At 38.4% G+C, this 20155-nt stretch overlaps 2 protein-coding genes across 12 annotated transcripts in view; both read right to left on the reverse strand.

Moving 5' to 3' along the window:
* Positions 1-289: 289 nt before the first annotated feature.
* Positions 290-1655, reverse strand: MRPS25 (mitochondrial ribosomal protein S25). Its single transcript, XM_027640146.1, has 4 exons — positions 1483-1655; positions 1256-1362; positions 902-989; positions 290-665 (listed from the first exon to the last, which is right to left on the reverse strand). The coding sequence occupies exons 1-4, from the start codon at positions 1614-1616 to the stop codon at positions 473-475; spliced, it is 522 nt and encodes a 173-aa protein (XP_027495947.1). The 5' UTR covers positions 1617-1655; the 3' UTR covers positions 290-472.
* A 320-nt stretch (positions 1656-1975) lies between these two features.
* NR2C2 (nuclear receptor subfamily 2 group C member 2) overlaps positions 1976-20155 on the reverse strand; it is a 34146-nt gene continuing 15966 nt past the window's right edge. For 9 of the 11 annotated variants that reach the window (XM_027640168.1, XM_027640161.1, XM_027640164.1 and 6 more), the window contains 8 exons: positions 19603-19696; positions 19056-19189; positions 16947-17124; positions 16560-16681; positions 15899-16038; positions 15295-15432; positions 13812-13917; positions 10589-11653 (listed from right to left, as the gene is read on the reverse strand). In XM_027640168.1, coding sequence (XP_027495969.1) covers positions 11479-11653; positions 13812-13917; positions 15295-15432; positions 15899-16038; positions 16560-16681; positions 16947-17124; positions 19056-19189; positions 19603-19696 — 1087 coding nt within the window. In that variant the 3' untranslated portion in view covers positions 10589-11478. Of the gene's footprint in view, positions 2116-10588; positions 11654-13811; positions 13918-15294; positions 15433-15898; positions 16039-16559; positions 16682-16946; positions 17125-19055; positions 19190-19602; positions 19697-20155 lie in introns of those variants that run through there. The other 2 variants (XM_027640169.1, XM_027640170.1) reach the window with 2 other exon arrangements.

Genomic DNA, 20155 nt, shown 5'->3' on the forward strand with positions numbered 1-20155 from the left:
AGCACAGGACTTTGAAGCACAATGGACTTGCTGGCTGGGATTTGCTGGAAGTTGATAATTCAAGACACGGTTCTCCTTTGTATGAACTGTTTAGGAAATTATAGAATTCTGTGCTGCTTCTAAGATAAATTAATTTGTTAGTCTAGCCTCTCTGTCCCAAAGAAAACACGATATTGGTTTAGCCATAAGGTTTCATCATTTACCTGCGGGCATGAGTAGGAAATCAGGCTCCAAGTAATTCCATTTTCCACTGTTGACTAATACTTTGTAAAACTGGCACCAAAAAAGCTGTGGTTTTAACTTTTATTTATTTTTCACTTGAATTATTCTAGTTGTAGCTGCAAGATTTATGAGGCAGGGTTGTCTGTATTGAATGAACTTGCTTATTCCTGTTTCCAGGAACTGTGAGCTCTTGTCTCTCACTGAAGCATCGTCATCATCCAGCCCTGAGGAAAAACAGCTGCATGACTTGTCAGGCTGATGCTTCATTTTTCATAGCAGCTTTGTATTTTCCCCTCATCTCTTTGGGCAGTGGCACAAAAGCAGGGCAGGGAACTTGGCCTTCAATCTCACACATGCATTCTCGCAGATGATACTTCTTGGGCCCAAAAGTTGCTGGATGTGATAGTTTTTTCCTTTCTCTTTCCTCTTTTTCAAGTGTTTCTCTAGAAAAGAGATCTGTTTGTTACTATCAGAAGCCTGAACCACAGCACTTCCTCTCCTTTCCCTGGACCCAGTTTACCAGAAAGATGGATTTACAGTTCTTAGCTTGTGAACTTTACCCAGCTCGTGTCAATTTTGTCTGGGAATAGTAGTATTTCCTTCTGTATTCCTGACAAAAGTTTGCATACATTATATTCTGTATGCTGGATGGTACATTACCTTATTACATGTTACTTACTTGCTTTTCCCCAGGATTTTTTTAATGTGCTCTGTTATCTCTTTGTTGGTTTTATCTTCCACATCAACCAAAACTTGTTCTCCATTGTCTGTCAAGAAAAATTCATAATCCTGTATTAAACAGTACCACATCCCTCCTGCACACTGTTCAGAGAGGATGTAAACACACAACAGAGATCCGCGGCCCTGCTGCAATTAATGTACGAGTTTAAGCGGATCTCCACGAGGGCAGTTCTAGGGGAGCTGCCGAGGGGTAAAGCCGCCTTTCCCAACAAGCAGCTCCTTTCCCCGCCGCGTCTGAACGACACGATCGCGGCTGTGACGCCGCAGCTCCCGCGGCACGGGCGGGACCTACCCAGGTAGAACCGGAGGAAGGGCGAGGGGGTCATGTTCCTGAACAGCATGATCTGCAGCCAGGGGTTCTTGTACTGGATCTGGGGAATGTTGAAAAACACGAACTTTCTGGAAAGAAGGAGAAAAGCACGCAGGAGCTGGCGCGGTGTCTCCGCGGAGGACGCGGCCCACGCAAACCCCGGTGTCTCTGCAGGGGCCGCCCGCGCTCCCGCCGCGCCCCGCGCTCACCTCGCGCCCTCGCTCAGCTCTCCCGCTGTGTTGTAGTTCACGGTCATCACCTTCACCGCGCTCTTGAACACGACATCGCCCTGGCTGAGGTAGCGCAGGGTCCGCCGGATCGGGAACCGGCCCTTCATGGGCATCGCGCCGGCGGCCGGAAGGGGCGGGACTGGCCCCGCGCGCCCCCTGGCGGGCGGCGCCCTCAGCGAGGGCCGGGTCTGGGTCCGGGTCGGGAGTCGGGGACCGGGTCTGGGTCCGGGTCGGGAGTCGGGGTCCGGGTCTGGGTCTGGGTCGGGGGTCGGGGTCCGGGTCGGGGGTCGGGGACCGGGGCCAGGTCGGGGACCGGGACTAGGACAGGGGCCGGGCCGGTGTCATTGTCGGCACTGGCGGAGCCTCAGGGGCGGTACCTGCGCTCTGTCCGCGCACCTGCCGGGGCCGGGTGCTCTGAGCACATCAGCTACAGGTTTGTGACTACTAAAAACTTGTCTGTTCAAGATGAAGTAAAACTTTAGGAAAAGCCTTCTCTCTTCCTAGAGCAGCTCCCTGGAGTCAGTAAAGTTCATGGGATTTCTCTTCTGTATCAGACCCGGTTAAACCTCTCATAAGATAATCACGGTAGTGAAGGCAAAATGCCGTTTCTCCCTAAAAGATAGTAAATTATGTATTTGGCTTAGATACCTCCTGTTTAAGAGAAAATAGTGAACTTAAAAATAAAACTCAAGAATGCAGTTATATGTGTAATTCACTTTAATGGTATAAACCTCATTTAGCTAGTATTAACCACAACAATATAATGCCACATTTAAACAGCATTTAATAAAATGCATAAGCTAAATCATGCACTGTAATACTCTATATACAAACACAACAATGCAAATTCCTCTTTGTGATTGAATACATTGATTAGATATAAAACTCCAATTAAAAAAAGAACATGCTATTATTTTTAAATGCTATCACACACAACAACGCTGATTTCACAGAAGAAGCTGTGAGAAATTAACAACTTTTGCAAAGTTTTTAAGTTGAAATAAAAATAAAATAACATAAACATTAGTTTTCTAAGTTATAATGAACAGAGATATCCAGAAAATATCCCAAGGAATTAAAAGTAGATGCTTCCTTTTATAAAAATTTGCTTTTTGTAGGAGCTCAGCACTCCCTGGTGTGCCAAACAGATAAAACACTTAATGTGCAGTTTTCAGTTAGGAAACTGAACACTGGCTTGCAATGTACTTCAGAGTACAGAATAATTATTAAAAATATTCCAACATTTAGCATTGATTCCATATATGAAAAATTCAACACATCCAGTCTGAAGGCAGAATGTTTTCTTCTTAAAGACTATTCTTTTTGTTTGAAATTTACTCAGTCCTACTTTTAACCTACGATCATCAAAAATATCTTTAAATGGACCCGTGCTTTATTATCACAGAGCCTTTATTGCCACTACATTTGAGAACATTTCGTCTTTCAGAATACAAACAATTCAAATGTGGATATAAAACAACTTGACAATTGTAAAATATGGGTTTTTTTTTCCAAAATAAAAATTGGATTTTTTAACAGGTTTAATCTTGGTTAATACCCCAATTAGCTTCCTAATCTTTAAAACTGTTCCTGCAGTACAACATTAACAGACGTTCAGGTTTCCATTCACCTTTAAAGAGGAAACCAAGAGTTCAAACAGCACCAATTGTCCAGACCAATGAAGGATCACCTCTCACAGGAATTCCTGCCATTAATTTAAATATTTTTTGTGCTGAAAATCGCAAAAATTAAGTTTTGAAACGTTACCCTTTTTTTCTAAATTTGAAACAAAAGCTTACAAACATTTATTGCCAATGCAGAAGAGAATGTTCTTAACATTTTCCACAGCAAAGACCTTTCAAGCACAAAGCCTGACTCAGACTTGTGGTTCACTTTATAATAATGTGAGCATGCAAGAAGCTCCCATTATTTTGACTGGTGTCTGCTTATCTGCCTAAACATATGCAAGTCTTTGCCACATGGAGTACAGAAAGTGGAAATAAATGCCCAGAAAAGTCTGCTTCACCTTTTTAATATGACAAAAACAAGACCTGCTGAACTCCCTACGTGGTCTGTGAAATGCTTTTTTAAAACCCCATAGTTAATACACTTATTTTACAGAAGGCTCCCTTTGTAACTTCATCAGAAGGGAAAAAGAACATGAACTATTTATATTTTGATAATGTAAATGTTTAAGTCCTCCTTATGAATAATAAACTGTCTTACTGCACAACTCGTTTCACAACTGTGTGCTCAGGCCCCACACGGACAGTGGGAACATCACATGCAGTGCAGGGGCTGAGCAGATTCCAGGCCAAGCAAAGGAAAGAGCAAGGAAATGGACATTACTCGGACAATTAAATCAAGCTTTGTTCAGCTTGACTGAATTGAAATTCATTGTCAAAATCCTGAAGAAGTTTTAGTGCTTGCTAAAGCAATAAGCTACCTGCAATGTCCCTCCTGTTTAATTACCACTGTCCCAGAGCTGCTGTTCCACTGAACAGAGCACTGAGTCTGTATTTAACTTGCAGGTTGGTTTCCTGTGATCACTATGGCAATATGAATATTGATTTGTTAAACAGCATTCATTGTCTCCTGTTCTGTGTGCTACAGTTCAACAATAAAGGGAAAGCTGTTTTGGTTTCAACTTGCCACTGCCAAAGGCTTAAAAAGTATCAATCTCTTACCAAGCTTCACTGCAAAATGCAACTTTACTAGAGAGTATCTCAGAAGGCTGAAAGAGAATGAGTACGGATTGAAAGCAGGGAAGTATTTTCTATAACTGTAGTTATTTGTTAATTGTTTTTAACAGCCATTATATGCTCAATTAACTATTCACTCGGCGACTTCTACAGGTCAAATGAGAAAAGGTGAAGGGAGTAATGTAAAAGCCAGAAAATTCATGAAATACATTTGTCAGTTCTGAACAGAAAATATTGAATTCAGACTGGCTTAGAAAAAAATCTGCAAAGCTGAAATTTAGGAGGATTCATCTGCTTAGGTGATGATAAGTTTAGTTTGGGCTAAGAAATGCAAACAAGGAAGCTCTGGATTAGCAAGTGAACGAAAAGCTTTAGCACATAGAATGGATGAATAGTGGCTCCATGTCTGTACATATATACACACAGTAGGGGTTTTCTATACACTGTACAGAATATATTCAGGCAGAGGTATAAACATATACATTCATACACACATACATACAGCTATGTACATATCCATCAGCTGCTCAAGTGAGTTTTACAACTGAACATGCAGAAATGCACAATGGTGGGAGGCACAAAATAAAGACAGGTACAACTCTATGAAACCCTTTAAAAAGAAAGGAGACAGGCATGAATTTAACAATAATAAGCTATTTTCAAAGCATTCATGTAATTCAGAGGATTGAACAGGCTGTGGGAATTATAGAACATTATGACAGTATTATCTGTGATGAACTTAGTGTATGACTTCACAACAAAAAACTCAGTAATAAGATATTTCTAGTCTTTGCTGTTTTCCAAGTCCAATATATTTAGAGCATCTAAAGTTTACAAAAAAATTTTACTTTAACTTGCAACCTCAGTATAAATAAAGCTTTAAGTTTTTTTCAAAAATAATTCCCACCATCATGTTGATAACATTGACTGCAACTAACAAGAGGGGTTAATGACATTTTTCATCAAACAATAAACCTGAATTTAGTTCAGGAATATTTACTGTTAAAACGACTCCAAAACTTCAGAATTAAAAGGTGCAAAAAGTAAATGTTTTCATTTTCTTCCCTTTGCCATGCCCTCGTAGTAACTTTTTTCATAAAAAGCTGTTTTTTAAACTAATTTTCTGTCACTCAAGATTGAGCAGATGCTGGCAATCTGTCCTCTGCTCATCCTCTCCTCCCTAGGGCGACCATGGCCTCAGCAGGACTGCAGCTGTTGCGTGCTGCTCTCACAGCTGGCCCATGCTCATCACCAGAGCCAACCACTGCAAAAGCTCTTCTGTGGCTGCGTGGGTCACTGTGGCAAAGCCCTGACACAGATGGGAACCTACCTGTGTTTGCTGGCATTTCTGCTTTTTCTCCTAGGGACAAGAGTAGGTGAAAAAAAGCCCAACCTACCCTGGTTTTGCACTCTAAAGAGTAACTGGAGGGGAAGAGAGGGATTTCAAACAGAAAAATCAACATTTTTTTTTCTTTTCAGGATATCATCCAGTAGGTATCTGCTGGTACACCTGTGCACATCTGACTGACTTGCCAGTTCCACTGCTCACAGCACTTGATTCCAACAGGGCCCTACCTCATGCTGTTAGTGCAGGAAGCTGCTTTGGCACTGCTTGGGCAGTATCCTCAGCTCAGTAATTCCCACTTCCATCTTCCTGGCTAAACTGCATTCCCAATACCATTTGCTACTCATGCTATTTGGTGCCTTTTTTTTTTTTTTAATTATCTCTTACTAGTAAACAGCAGGTGATCAGGGAAGAATCCTAACTACTGTCTTAATTTTAATAGGCAGGAAAATCTACTGACATCTGCAATATCCCAGCTGAACTCACTCAAGAATCTGTGAGTCCTCTGGGTACTGTACACAACAATAAAAAACCACAGAAGTGTTTTACAGTCTCTGTCAAAGGAGAAACAAGAGTCAGGAAACTGCTTTCACCTGGAAGCTTCAGCCCTGACTTGGTTTCTCTGTCACAGCCTCAGAACGTGCCTTTGCCAAAGGGGACTGGACTGGCAATGCAGAGCCAGCTGGATTCTGCAGAGACCTCGAGTCAGAGCTCTCCACTGGAGCCACTGGGGCTGCCTGGGGAACCAAGGGCTTCAGAAGATGGTAAAAGGAGGGTTGGTAAATGACATCACGTGGAGACCAACAGTAGTTTCTTGCCCCAGAGTGCTCTGAAAACTAGGCTGCTCTAATAATCTAACATTTTAAGGCAGCTAAAACAAAGGCTTGCATGATCCCTTAGAAGGATCTCTCCCTGAAGATAATTTTTTCCTCTTCTACCAGTTTCATGCCAGAGTAACTCCACTGACACCAAAAGCATTGCAGCTTTTGTAAACTGTAAATAGGCAAAGAGGACTTTTACACATGGTGTTCGTTGTGTGTCTCTCTAGTCCAATATAAGTAAATAAAGGGAAGAAAAGTAGTATACCTTCTTGCACTTGTCACAAATGCAATAAAAATCAGTAGTACAAAGCTAGCCCAAAATGCTTTTTACCTACAAGATGCAAATCCAGTTCCTTCTCACAAGAGTTGGAAAACAAATGAAGCACACGGACAATGGACATTATTGCCTCATTATCATTCCCTGAATGTCCCAGTTTCAGTGAGCACAGAATTTTAACATTTGTTTGAATGAATTATGACTAATATACACATTTGCTCAAGTTCAGATAAATCTAATCAGATAGTTTATCACTGTATTTCTACCAAGTTAAAATATTTTCATTTCAAGAGCTGCAGAAACAGGACTTCAAAAATTCTGGAGAAAGTAAATTTTAGGCACTAAGTAGAGCTTCAGTGAGATGAACTTTTCTTAGAATCACTTTGCAGCTGTGATCCTTTGACTCCAAGTTTTACACATACAAGTTTGGCATTTAAACTTGGCGTTTAGGAAAACAATATTTAATAATCAAGTAAGTTTTTCAATAGTTGTTACAATAATAAAAAACTCTCCTGTCCCATATCCATAAGGAAATGTTTGCCCTTTCAAAGGAAAAACAAAATAAAATTAATTTAAAAGTAAAGCTACTAAGATTAGCCTGTTACCATCTTCCAGTCATTGCAGAAGGGATGAAACAAAGCTCAGAAATTACAAGAACTACATCAGCCTTGTATTTTGTGCAGAGACAGTGTAAAACTTGGCTGCAGCCGTACTGTGTGCACTGTTCTACCTTCCTTATGTCAAAGCAGCCTAAAAGTCCAGTCATCAGAAGAAGCTGAAAATAATGTTAAAGGTTAATACATAGAGCCCAAATGACTTTCTGAGGCTCATTTTCCTTAGATGTGCCTTTTCTAATGCTACCAAACAATGCCTATACTGTTGGCAGAAAATTCCTTCATCATTTCTGTGCCTCTTGAAGATCTATCTTCTGATGGATGTACAAGGAAAAGAAGATTTCTTTGAGCAAGCTAAAATAGCTCTACTGCTACATGACACCCAGATCATCACTAGATCAGCAGCTCCACTGCTTGATGCACCACCAGGTCCTGCTGCCACCAAGAGAGATTGTGACAGGTTGAAGAAATGGGCTGGCAGGAACCTCAGGAAGTTCAAAGAGGGGAAGCACAAAGTCCTGTCTCTGGTGAGGAGCAAGCCCAGGCACCCACATATGCTGGAAAGCAGGTCAGCAGAAAAGGACCTGCAGGCCCCAGGGGACACCAAACTCGAGTCAGGAACACTCCCTTGCTCTGCTCAAGGCTAATGGTGTCCTGGGCTGCATCAGGCAAAACATCACCAGCAGGTTGAGGGAGGGGATCCTCCCCCTCTCCTCAGTACTGGTGGGGCCATACCTGGAGTGCTGTGTCTGTACAAGAGAGACAGGGACATACTGCAGAGAGTTCAAAAAAATGATGATAAGGGACTGGAGCATCTCTCCCATGAGGAAAGGCTGAGAACGCTGGGACTGTTCAACCTGGAGAAGGCTCAGGGAGGATCTCCTCTATGTGTACAAGTACCTGGAGGGTACAAAGAAGACAGAGCCAGGCTCTTCTCAGGGCTGCCCAGTGACAGGACTAGAGGCAGTGGCCACAAACTGAAACACAGGAGGTTCCCTCAAACAGCAGCAAACACTTTTTCACTCTGAGGGTGACCAAGCACTGGCACAGATTGCCCAGGGAGGTTGTGGAGTCTCCATCCTTGGAAATGTTCAAAGGACACCTGGACACAGTCCTTGCCAACAGGTGCTACACAGCAGTAGCACCTGAGCAGAGCGGGTGGACCAGATGACCTTCAGAGATCCCTTCCAACCTCAACTAGTTTGTGATTAAACTTGAAACTGAGTGCAAAGCAGCCCTACTGCACTGGAGAAGATGGTTTATAGTTTTATATAGCAGTGTTTTAAGTGATTCCTTTCAGTGTGTCTCCATCAGATGCCAAATTTTTGTCTCACTTTTACAACAGCCCTTAACCAGAATGTGAGATAGAAGTCTTAGGTTACTCATCACAACTATCCTTTTATTTATAGCTAATATTCAAATATACAAAATGTTTTAGATTCTGAATATTTCTTCAGCCCTAGGAACTTGCCATCATAGTCCAAATTTTTACAATCCAAACTGTTAGTCTTGGAACCAAAATACTGTATAGTTAGAAAAAGCCCTTTTTGTTAATGGTATCAGGACTAACTAGCTTGGTTCTGACTACTGAAAGCCAGCAAATCATGCTGATGATGCTATAGAAAGAGAGACTTTATAGCTTTTAGGTCGTAGTATCTGAATCTTAATTATGGAACTGCTTAATTTCATCTATTAAATGCATACACAATAAATAAAACCTAACTATGACTGCATGGTTGGTACTCAATTTACAAAAATTAAGATTTTATCCCTAACAAGCAGGGAACTATTTGCAGAGTAAGCGACTACCAGAGTTTGATCAAGGAGATCACTATGTGGACTTGCATTTGTGGGGAGTGTAGTTTATTTGTAAACAGAGCTGCATGATACTCACCATTTTGGTTTACAAATGTAATGCAAGGCATATATTTTAAATTTTATTTCATGTGATCCCTCTGTTCCCAAAAAAATCGTAATGCCTTTATTTTGTTTGCTGAACTGTTATGATCACAGCACAAGTAATAAAAATTAGGAAAATATTTCTTTATAGAAAATGGGGCCCTTTTACTTGAAAAATCAGAAGTTGAAATGATTTTTGGAAAGAAAAAGCCATCTGGTGTGTTTAGATTTAAAAACAAATATTACAATGGCTAGTTTTTGTGCTAAGGAGTATTTCATTTGCCACTAACAATGCTTACTTATCTGCTTAAATGATTTTTATGAAATACTGAAAGCAAATCAAACTCCATAATCTCTTTTTTGCAATGAAAAATATCACAATAGTTCAATGCATTCTGCTTTTAGAACAATGACATAACTGAATAAAATTTTAAATTTTAACAAAAATGGCCCCAACTCTTTCCAAGGCAGGTACTGCTTCTGATGTTAATATCACCATTGATTTTTAAGCTGTGTACCCTTAACAAAGGGACTGTGCATCAGAAGTTCTGACACAATCCCACCAGCAGGGACACTACAATCAAATGGTTGGTACTCAATTCTGCAGTCCAGCTAACTTCACATACAGAGGGTAGATCTTCCATCACATTAATAACATGACAATTTCATTTGCTATAGCAAAAGCCAGGAGAAATAAAAGTGCAATATTACAAATCTCTGCATGTATATTGGACTATTTGTAACACCCTTCTGAGAAGACTCTGAATGCACTAACAATGGTAACTGTAAAAGGTATTAACGCATCCAGAAGTTAAAATTAAATAGCTTTCTGTTCCACACTGAGTGCTACAAATGTGAGCCCTCTAATGAGCATGAAGTATATACCAGGTCAGGACTTTTTATTACTTCAGAAGCCTCACCTAGAGCTGCTTACGATCTTTTAGCTCCAATTCAGACTCTGAAAAGACACAAACACCAACCTGGTTGATGTTTCTAAATAAATATGAGTAACAGAAGAAAAACAAAAGTGCTGAACATATAATCAGATTTTTGTCACATAAAACTACAAAAGTAAAAATGCCTCTATAATACAAATAATTAAAAGATTTGATGAATCTAATGAGCCAGGATCAGATGAAGGTATTAATTGCCATGACATTTTTTAAAAAACTTTGATTGTTTAAAATACTTGAATTCCATAATAATAAATTATACTAAAATGAAAGATATGTTAGCTAATGACCAATACTAGAAAACATGCTGATGGCTCATCACTCAAGACAATTAAAAAGTAGTCCATTTTATAACTCCATGATGTATCAGTCATTAACTGCAATCGTACATGACTGAGAGTAAATCCTAACTATATTTTGGTTTCAAACTGAGTCACAGGAAGGTTGAGAGCACTGCAAAACCAGGAGTGCTCTACTTGAAAATTATTGTTCTTCCAGTTAATGACTGATTTTCCCCACAGTCAAAAGGCTTGATTTCAGAATAACACGTGTCATGATTGTGTTCGTCTGAATACACACTTTAAGGAACCTGAATATTTCATCATTACTGTGGCAAGAAACACTTTTTTTCCTCTTAGTGTGGGGTAATTCTTGTAGCACATAATAGTTACTATGACTGCATTGTACTATGAATTACAACTGCACTAATTTAACAGTGTATAGTTTCATATAATGTGGATGTCTGATTTAAGAATCCACATTAATATTTCATGCATAACATAAGAGCAAGTGACTTTTTGTAGATAAATGATTGTCTCCTATAGCATTCTACCTTTTCACAAAAATCACTGGCATTTTGACTAAGGACATAAGCATTTTTTTCATTTTCCATACTCATAAGCAGGATGTTGATGATGCTGTCACTTTGACAAGAAGTGATTACAAAGTGCTAGTATTATACCCTGGCATTTACTAGACATTAATTCCAAGGATATTTTTAAATATATACATACTGTTCTTTTTACTTTTAAAGTAATTTTATTACTAATCTCTGATATTATAAAACTCTTTTTAACCACTGATAATTTCTAAATACAAAGCTTGTGAAAAGTATGTTCAGTAATCTATAGCCTTTTAAATGAAAGGCAGCAAAAATATTCCTTGTGGCAGAAAAGGTCCTATAGCAGGTCTTTTAGTAGCTGCTTAAATTTTGTCAACATTAGGAAAGAGACAAGGAGAAATCTGTTCAGGAAACTGATAACAAGTTGGAATTACCTGCACAAACCAAAATGCTATTCTTTTAACTTCGTAATTATATGTTTTTTATGAAAATTACTTCGATCCACTGAATTGCATTGTTCCCACTATGGAGATGTGCCAGTTATTTGACCATTATATTCTGCCGTTTCCATTTTGAGAATGTAGGGGATTATGCTGTCAATGGGAACATTTCCAATGAGACCAGTAAAAAACAGTTCCTCGGTAATGCTAGAGCTCATCAGCCTAAGTGCTGGCAGGCGAACTAGGATCCGGGCTAGCCTGAAAAAGAAGTTCAGTGGATTATAAATACATATAAAACCAGCTTAAGATACTTTGTGGCTAAAGACCTGGATCTGCTTTTATTATTACCTTAACTCATAAATGGGGGTAAAGAAGCAATTAAAGGTAATTGGCTGCCACAAAAAAATGGCCACCTTTCTATGCTGCGAGTGAAATGAAAAGCCACCAAGTAGTTTTGTGGTTTGCCAATGAAAGAGACATGTTAATGCCCTTTGTAGGCAGAACATGTATGTACAAACACACAATTCTCTTGGCCTGCTTTTGAAATTCCCAACTCTGGAAGGACAAGGCTGAGACTAATAATATTCACATTGATTAGTGCGAACATTTGCACAATTTTAAGAGTAAAATGCTTAATTAAAATTTCAACCATAAACAGCATAGTACTCAGTTGCCTAGCAACTTCATGCCAAACCAGAGAGCAAGAACAGGACTGAATATATATATAAAAGAAAAGAGAATTGGCTTCTAATGAGAAAAGGAATTTGGGGTGATGTGCTGTTAAGCACACACATATTGCCAAATGCTGTGGGGTTTTATTTACCAGGATGTTAACAGATACCCAATATAACAAAGTGATTGTATTGAGTCGCTGGACTTTCCATGCATATGAAATTAAGGACAGGGATGAAAGCATTTTGCTGTCATTTATATGGCAGATGTACATCATGAATGCCAAATCAAATAAATTTTCTGAACGAGAACCACATAATAGCAAACCTTAGGTAGCACTGACCACAGGTGCTCTGGAAAATGCTTGAATATCTATGGACAAAATACATAAGGTCCATTCTGCTAATATACCATATCTTGTAAACTTTGGGGCAAAACTGAAAAAAGATTCAAGCTATGCTGTTGATTCTGTGAAACTTATAACACTTGTCTTCTATCTCAATTTGTGGCAGTATTCAGTTGCTCAGAAATAATCAGATTTGCTCTCTACACTTGTCTGTGGGTGAGCATGGAGATATAGACACTATCAGTGAAAATAGAGATTACTGCTTGTGGAATGTAACTCTGATTTTCTTCCCTGAGCCATATTAAGAGAAGTAAGTCTGTGGAACAAATTCTGTATTTATTTTTATGGCAACTATCCAGCTCTCACAAATTAAAACAGAATGATTGAATTGTACACAGCAGAACGTGGGATTTGAGGATATTTCTGAGGTAGAGAATCCCATCTTCACTGCACCACACAATGTTAACTCTGTAAGATCAGTGCAGAAACCAGAGAAGCTCTCTTCTTTACAGACAGGTTTGGGTTTTTTTCTTTTTTTTTTCATTACATCACCCTCAGACCTTGCCTAAATGTATGGGATTGCTTCTTTAGATGAGGATACTTTTCACAGGATACACTGTTAGACAGAAGTTAGAATTTGTCTGGTAATGCAAAAAATCATTGTGTTGATGAATTTTGAAACAGTTTTGATGGAGGTTGTTAGAAAATAGGATAATCATTTCTAGCAAATAAGAAACAGAAACAATTGAGAGGCGAAAAAACCAACCTAGATAATTTCAAAGATAAGGCCTTTGAAATTAATAAAAAAAAAAAGAAGCTAAAGGAGAAAATAAGTAGGATGTGGGAATTTCTTACAAACAGAAGCTTAAGAGTTGGTTACTCTTCCCTGTCACATGTAATCCTTGTTTTTCCAAGACCTATAAACTGACAGTTTTAACACTTCTCTGCATATGTAACTTGAAAAACATTTAAAGGATGATAATCAACTTTTAGTCATCAAAGAGTCTTTGAGATAATAACTCAAAAAACAAGGCAGCGTGAACTAACGTTTGAGTCAGCTGAAGCAGTTGTTCTCAAGACTTCTAATAAAGTCTGTTTACTTTTCTAAACATGACAATGAGGCTCAAGGAAACCCCTCAAAAACCAAGAAAATACTCACAAATTAAATTTACATGAAAGAAGCTAGACAGCTGTTCTTGCTTCTACGTATCTTTAAACAAACTTTTTGCTTAACCAAAACCTGCTTGTTTTTATGAATGAGATTCTAGTTCTTTTTCATCAACAGTCAATAAAGCCCCAGATGTCAAAAAGGAAATTTTTTTACATCAATGATGTTATTTGGTACTTTTGTTAGCTACGGCCCACAACATTACTTTGGATACTATAGACAATAAATACCTATAAGTATCTTCTGGATAGGTTTTTTGTACATAGTCCTGCAATTCCATCTGTGCCTTCTCCTGGAATTTTTCTATTTGGGTTGAACTGGTCAGACCAGGATGATCTAAAGAAACAAAACATTTCTGTATGTCGATTGGTTCCCTATACATTGTGAAAGAGATGTACTTATAAGATTCTCACATTTCATTTCAATGATACTCCGAGCTTATGTTTCTAACCTTGTTGGTTTAAATTTAAATGTTTGCCTCTGTGATTTTTTCTAACCATGCTGACTGAGCAATACCTAGGCTTGTTTTCTTGACAAATCAATTTCTTAACCTTCCCAAGTCTGTCTCATGTTTTAATTCCAGCTGGCTCAGCTCCTCAGACAGACAGGTGATCTGAGAAAAAAACCCAAACCCAGAAAATATCATCTATCTTACTATGCCCATGTATCTTCATTGTGTCCAAACTGCTTGTCCCTTGAAATAGGACAGAGCTACCTTTGGAGAGTTTGGAGAGTTTCTCACTTTAACAACTTGAATAAAAACCCTAATAAACCTAATCCTAATGGGACAATCTGCAAAAACAAACAAAAGAAAAGGCAAAAGAACATTTTAGGACACCAATATCTTCTAATAAGTTTTATTACAAAAAGAAAAATAATACTAATGTAAAAAAAACCAAAAAAACCCCAGAAAACATACACACCAATAAGAAGATATCCCTTTCTTTTTTATTTTGTTAAATTCAAAGTGGTAAATACTTTAATAAATAATATACATTTCTGAACAAGTTTCCCTTTCACTCAGCCTGTCAGCAGTTTTAGATTAACCTTTGTGTGTCCTAGAAACATTTTTCCACCTTTGCTGAAAAGACTGTCACTTCCAATTTCTTTAATATCCTTACCTTACCATTCCAGAAAATCAAGTGTCTTCTTTGAGTAAATCCTCATATCTCATAAAAACTTCATTATACTTTAGTTGTCTGCTGTAATTTTTTTGGTAACAAATGGGAGATAGCCTGTTTACATTTAGTTTCAGAGATTTTGTGGAATTTTCATATAAAATAGAGTGGTATTTCTGCTCATATTTCAGCTAGTCCTCTTATGAGAGTATAAAAATTGAAGTAAATTTCTTTTTGTCACTCTGAGAATGTATTTCCTCTAATCCTTCCCACCATTTACTGCACTAATATTGCTACTACATCCCAGATAACTTTTTACTCATAGATTCCCAGATGAAGGTAACTTGAGAGTCTAGTCTTCCAAGTAGATGTACAGGAACACCTGACATATTGGAACTGTAAATAACATGGACATGTTGCTTCAAAGTTATTTTAAAACACATATTGTTTGTGGTAATCATTATGAAACAATCATTTTATCTGCAACTTACCAGATAAGTCTCATCTCAAGACATTAGTCTCATTTAAAAAAATGCTAAAACATTAACATACTAATGCTTATTATTTAAAGAGATATGGTTACTAAATTCCTTACCAGGGCTAAAAAGGACTATAGCTTTAAGGTATGCATATTCATATCCATCAATATCAAGCTTGGCCATGCTGTTACAGAACTCCTGAAGTTTCCAGATGTGTTCCATGACTTGCTTTATTCTGTCTCCAGAAAGTTTATCTGCAAAAAGATATTGCTTACTATTTCATGTGAGCTCAAGGACTTCTGAATATATCAACAAATACACTTTTATAAACCAAGTCAAGCGATACTTTCAAGTCTTTCGCTGTCTTAAAACCACTTAACATATAAAGATGGCCTAAATTATTATGGAAGCAAAGATTTATAAAGTTGAGTCAAACACAGGGTTAGCAAACAGAATGTTAACTCTTCTGCAATTTTGCCAGGATAGCATAATCTGCCACACCAATCTTTTTCCAGTGACGTAACTATCATAGTAGATACCCACAGGTATCTCTGTGAGGTCAGTGCAACAAAATTATAGATCACCAGAGGAAAGGTAATTATGCAAGAGGAGGCTTCACCTTCCCCTCGATCCTGGTGAACAATTTCGCCACTGATTAGGAAACACGTCATGAGAAATGTTATACAAACCTCTGTATTGTTAGCAGAACTGAAAACATACCTTCTTGTATGCTGTTCTGGAGGTGGTTGACAATAGCTCCCAGGATGGTAGACAGGCTCATCACCTGGGCACACTGTGCCAGGCCTAAGGTAAACAGTTCATTCCAGCAGGCACGCACAAGGCTTGTGTTACAGTCTTGCCTGTAAACAGCAGAAAGTCACCTCTAGGTAGTTTGCACATCAGGTTGGTATTACCCTATGTGTAATTATGTTATTTATAACAATTAATAATAAGGATTAATGCATTGCAAAACGTTTTACTAAAAATGCATGTATTAACATATTACTAGTATTTCAGAAAGCAAAAAGAAATTACATACAAACTACAGGAAACCATTTAAGGTTATCTGTGAAATGGTGCTCATCAGTTCTTCAGCAAGATATGAAAAACAACCACTTAATTTTTACAAATTCTTACTTTTGATTTGCCTTTAGTTTCTGTAACCACACAGTAACATCAGATATTGTAGTTATCCTCCCCTCTGCCATCTTCTATTTTATTCTTCAAAACAGAGAATATTGCATAGCCTTCACACAGTTTAAAAATGCATTAAAAACTAAACAATATCGTAACTAAAAAATTCAAAATAGCTGAAAAGTGTTCAGATCAGTGCTTAAATTCATTCGAAAGCAAACCATTCAAACAGGATATGTCCACTTACCCAAGAGCTTGAAATGCAGGTATGGACCTAGCCCAGTGCATAGAGAGGAAAAGGAGTCGTGATGCTGACTCACAGATGTAGTGCACATTAAGGTACTCCGGCATCGGACTGGGCATTGTCAGCTGCAAAAAATACAAGTACAGTACAATATATACAGTTCAGACACCAACCGGTTTTTATTATCGATGAAATAACCAGCAAAAACATTCAAACTACTCTCATAGTCAGTCGCAAGCAACTGTGTGACAAGAAATCATTGAATGAAAACTATGCCAAATAACTCATTACTGTGGGTAAAGAATGCAAATTGGGAATAGGAAGCAAGAAATTCTGTGGGAGAGAGCTCATACATCTTAATGTTAGTAAGATGTTTAAAGAAGCACATACCTTAAATGTGACATGTGTATCTGTAAGTAGGGGTCCTTCCACTTCAATAATTGGTGTTGACTGATCCCTACTGATTACATGAATATTCCCTCCTCCTATAGGATCCATCCCATCTGCCAAGGTATGAGCTGCTGTACCATCTGTGGTATTAAGTGCTTTAGCCAAAGTATCAAATGCCCTTAAAAAATAATAAATAAATAAACTATGAAAAAGCGCTTCCTTACACCGTAAAAAAATTCAGAGTAGTGCTCAAAGTAAACACTACAAAGCATTTCCACTTAGAGGTAACATACACAGGAACTGTTTATGCTAAGACACAAGGTCCAACTTTTCATTACAATCTGGTGCCTCTGTATTCTCTAGATATTAATAAAAGGAATAGATCTGCCCACATATCACTGGTAAGAGATCTCCCCTGTAGGGGAGGATTTACTACTGCAAATCCCACTCTGGTAGTTTTATCCTAGTATTTGTACTAGTAAAGGGGTCTTGTGCTGTGCTGGTTTTGGCTGCGGTAGAGTTAGTTAACTTTCTTCATTGTAGCTAGTGTGGGGTGGTGGTTTGGATTTGTGCTGAAAACCGTGTTGATAATACAGAGGCGTTTTTATTACTACTGAGCAGGGCTTGCACAGTGTAAAGGCCTTTTCTGCTGCTTGTGCCACCCTTCAGTTGAGGAAGCTGGGGGTGCACAAGAAGCTGGGAGAGGACACAGCCGGGACAGGTGACCCCAACTGACCCAAGGGGTATTCCATACTGTATGATGTCATGCTCAGTAAATAAGGTGGGGGGACGTTTGGAGCGATGGCTTTGTCTTCTCAAATAACTGTTCCATGTGATGGGGCCCTGCTGTCCTGGGGATGGCTGAACACCTACTGCCCATGGGAAGCAGGGAATAAATTCCTTTGCTTTGCTTATGTGTGTGGCTTCTGCTTCACCTACTGACCTGTCTTTATCTCAACACATGAGTTTTCTCATTTTCACCCTTCTGATTCCCTCTCTGATCCTACTGGTGGGGGAGTGAGTGAGTAGCTGAGAGGCTTAGTTGTTGTCTGGGCTTTAACAATTCTTTTGCACTTACCGTTCACTATCCTCCCCTTTCTCACCTTCTCACACACTAGGTGAGGGTTACAAACCAGATGTACTCTGGAGAACAGAATCCCTGTCCTTGTCCCTGTTCTTGATATCCAATTTTTTGGAACAGTGAAGAATAATATGGTTCTCTTCTAGACAACATGCCTGAATTTCTTTCCCTTAAGAGGAGATATGGGCAGGCACTCCTGATCCCACAGTACAGTCAGAGCCTTAGAACTCTTATGACAGTAACACGAGAGTCTGGTCCCTGGACTTCTTTATACTCAAGAAAGAGTACGAGGTTGACAAAGTCAAAGTTGTAGTGTCCAGTATTTTTAAATATCAATTCATTCACTTGAAGAATATAAATAAAAGACTTAAAAGCCTTAGTTAAGCTCCTCTTAAAAATCTTCTTTTTGAGAAACATGAGGCCAAGTATTTTTCTTATTTTCCTATACTGCTAAATTCAACCTAACCCCCACTCCCCCACAAAAAAACACCCAACAAAAAACCCCCAGCCATGCAAATCCAAGCTCTGCTGGAAATTTTAATATTTCATTTTCCTTTTTCACATTTTTTTCATTAATAAAGACAACAAAGACTTCAAACTCTTTCTAAACCTATATTACTAGCAGGTTTTTTGGCAGTACAATCTCAAAAATAAATCTGCAGTAATAAATATCCCTAAAGAGCAGGGCTAAGGGCATGAGCATGGCACAGAAGAACCTTACATAAAACATGCCTATGAAATTAAACAGCACTGAAGTGTTGCTATTCTCAGAGTCTTTCACAGTCACAATTAATTTACTTTTCTGAGAATGAAATCTGAGCTAGCTTCAGAACACCGTATTTGTAACACAGGACACAGGTCTTCACAAGAGGACAACAGCCAAACTTGATTTCTAAAGAATCAGTTTCAAAGTAGGGACAATCTGTACTCTGTCTGCTGTCACAAAACCAAATTCCTTCAGTGAATGAGTGTAAGGATACATCAAACAGAACACAAATTGTTAAATAAAATGCAAATATAATGCATACCGTGTAATCTCACTTGTGGATTGCTCTTCTTGCTGAACTTCAGAAGTATCTCCATTATTTAGTGACTCACTGAGATTAGCAAGAGATGTTACAACATTTGCTAGTGTTCCTAAAGCACCCTGGCTTGTTTCAGCCTAAAAAGGAAGAACAATATTAGTAGATCAAAATTATAGTTGATGTATCATATATAAATTCTTCCCATTTTTAATCTTTTTGCATTCTTCCCTTATGTACCTTTTCCTTCCTCCTAAACGCCTACAGGAAGAACAATGGCTTTCAATGATCTTTAAATCCTACTGTAATTATCAATCCTAGTCCCAGAGGAGGTATCATAAGGGAAACTACCTGTGGCTGACCTTTTGCAGAAACACAATTGTGAAAAGAAACCACGTTCCTATTGATCAGTTTATTACCTCCCTTTGTAAAACTCTTTGGACTTATCACGACCTCTTCTCAAGAGCAACAACTATTTAAGTCTACATACAATAGCTAAAATAATCTAAGCAAATTAATATGTGTGTTCAGAACTGAACTGAAAGAGTAATACCTTGGAGTCAGCAGCTAGGAGGACTGTACCATCATCCCTGATCAAAGGCTGCTGAATATTTACAAGCATTCCAGGATCAAGAAGTCCTGCTGACCTGTTCAAAAGCATAAGGCATCTGATTGTCAATAGTATTTTACATTAATCAGAAGAATGTGTAACTACCTATGACTACTAAACAAGTTTTTAAATTAACAGTTTAATGAAGCTCACAGTTTATTCATCAGGACTTCAGTCTTTCTGAAACAGTTTCTAAAAAGTAGTTTGAAAGACAGAAAGACTGAAATATCTTTTCCTTTCCTGTGCAAAAGCAATGACAACTTCCCAAATACGTATCCTCTCATTTGCTTTGTATTCTGGTTTATTCTGCTTTAAGAAAAGTTGTCTTCTCATGCTCTCAGAAGTCACCTAGTAGCTCTCAAGTTATATATTGCACTTCTGCTACATTTTGATCAAACATCCTTTCCCTTTGCTGTATCTAATTTAGGGAGACAGTAGAAAGTCTTTGCAAGAAGTTTATTTGTTACTTAAGTGATGCTCCAAGTCTCCATAATAC

This window comes from Corapipo altera, unplaced genomic scaffold, assembly GCF_003945725.1.
Source record: "Corapipo altera isolate COAL_440 unplaced genomic scaffold, ASM394572v1 55, whole genome shotgun sequence".
Lineage (NCBI taxonomy): Eukaryota > Metazoa > Chordata > Aves > Passeriformes > Pipridae > Corapipo > Corapipo altera.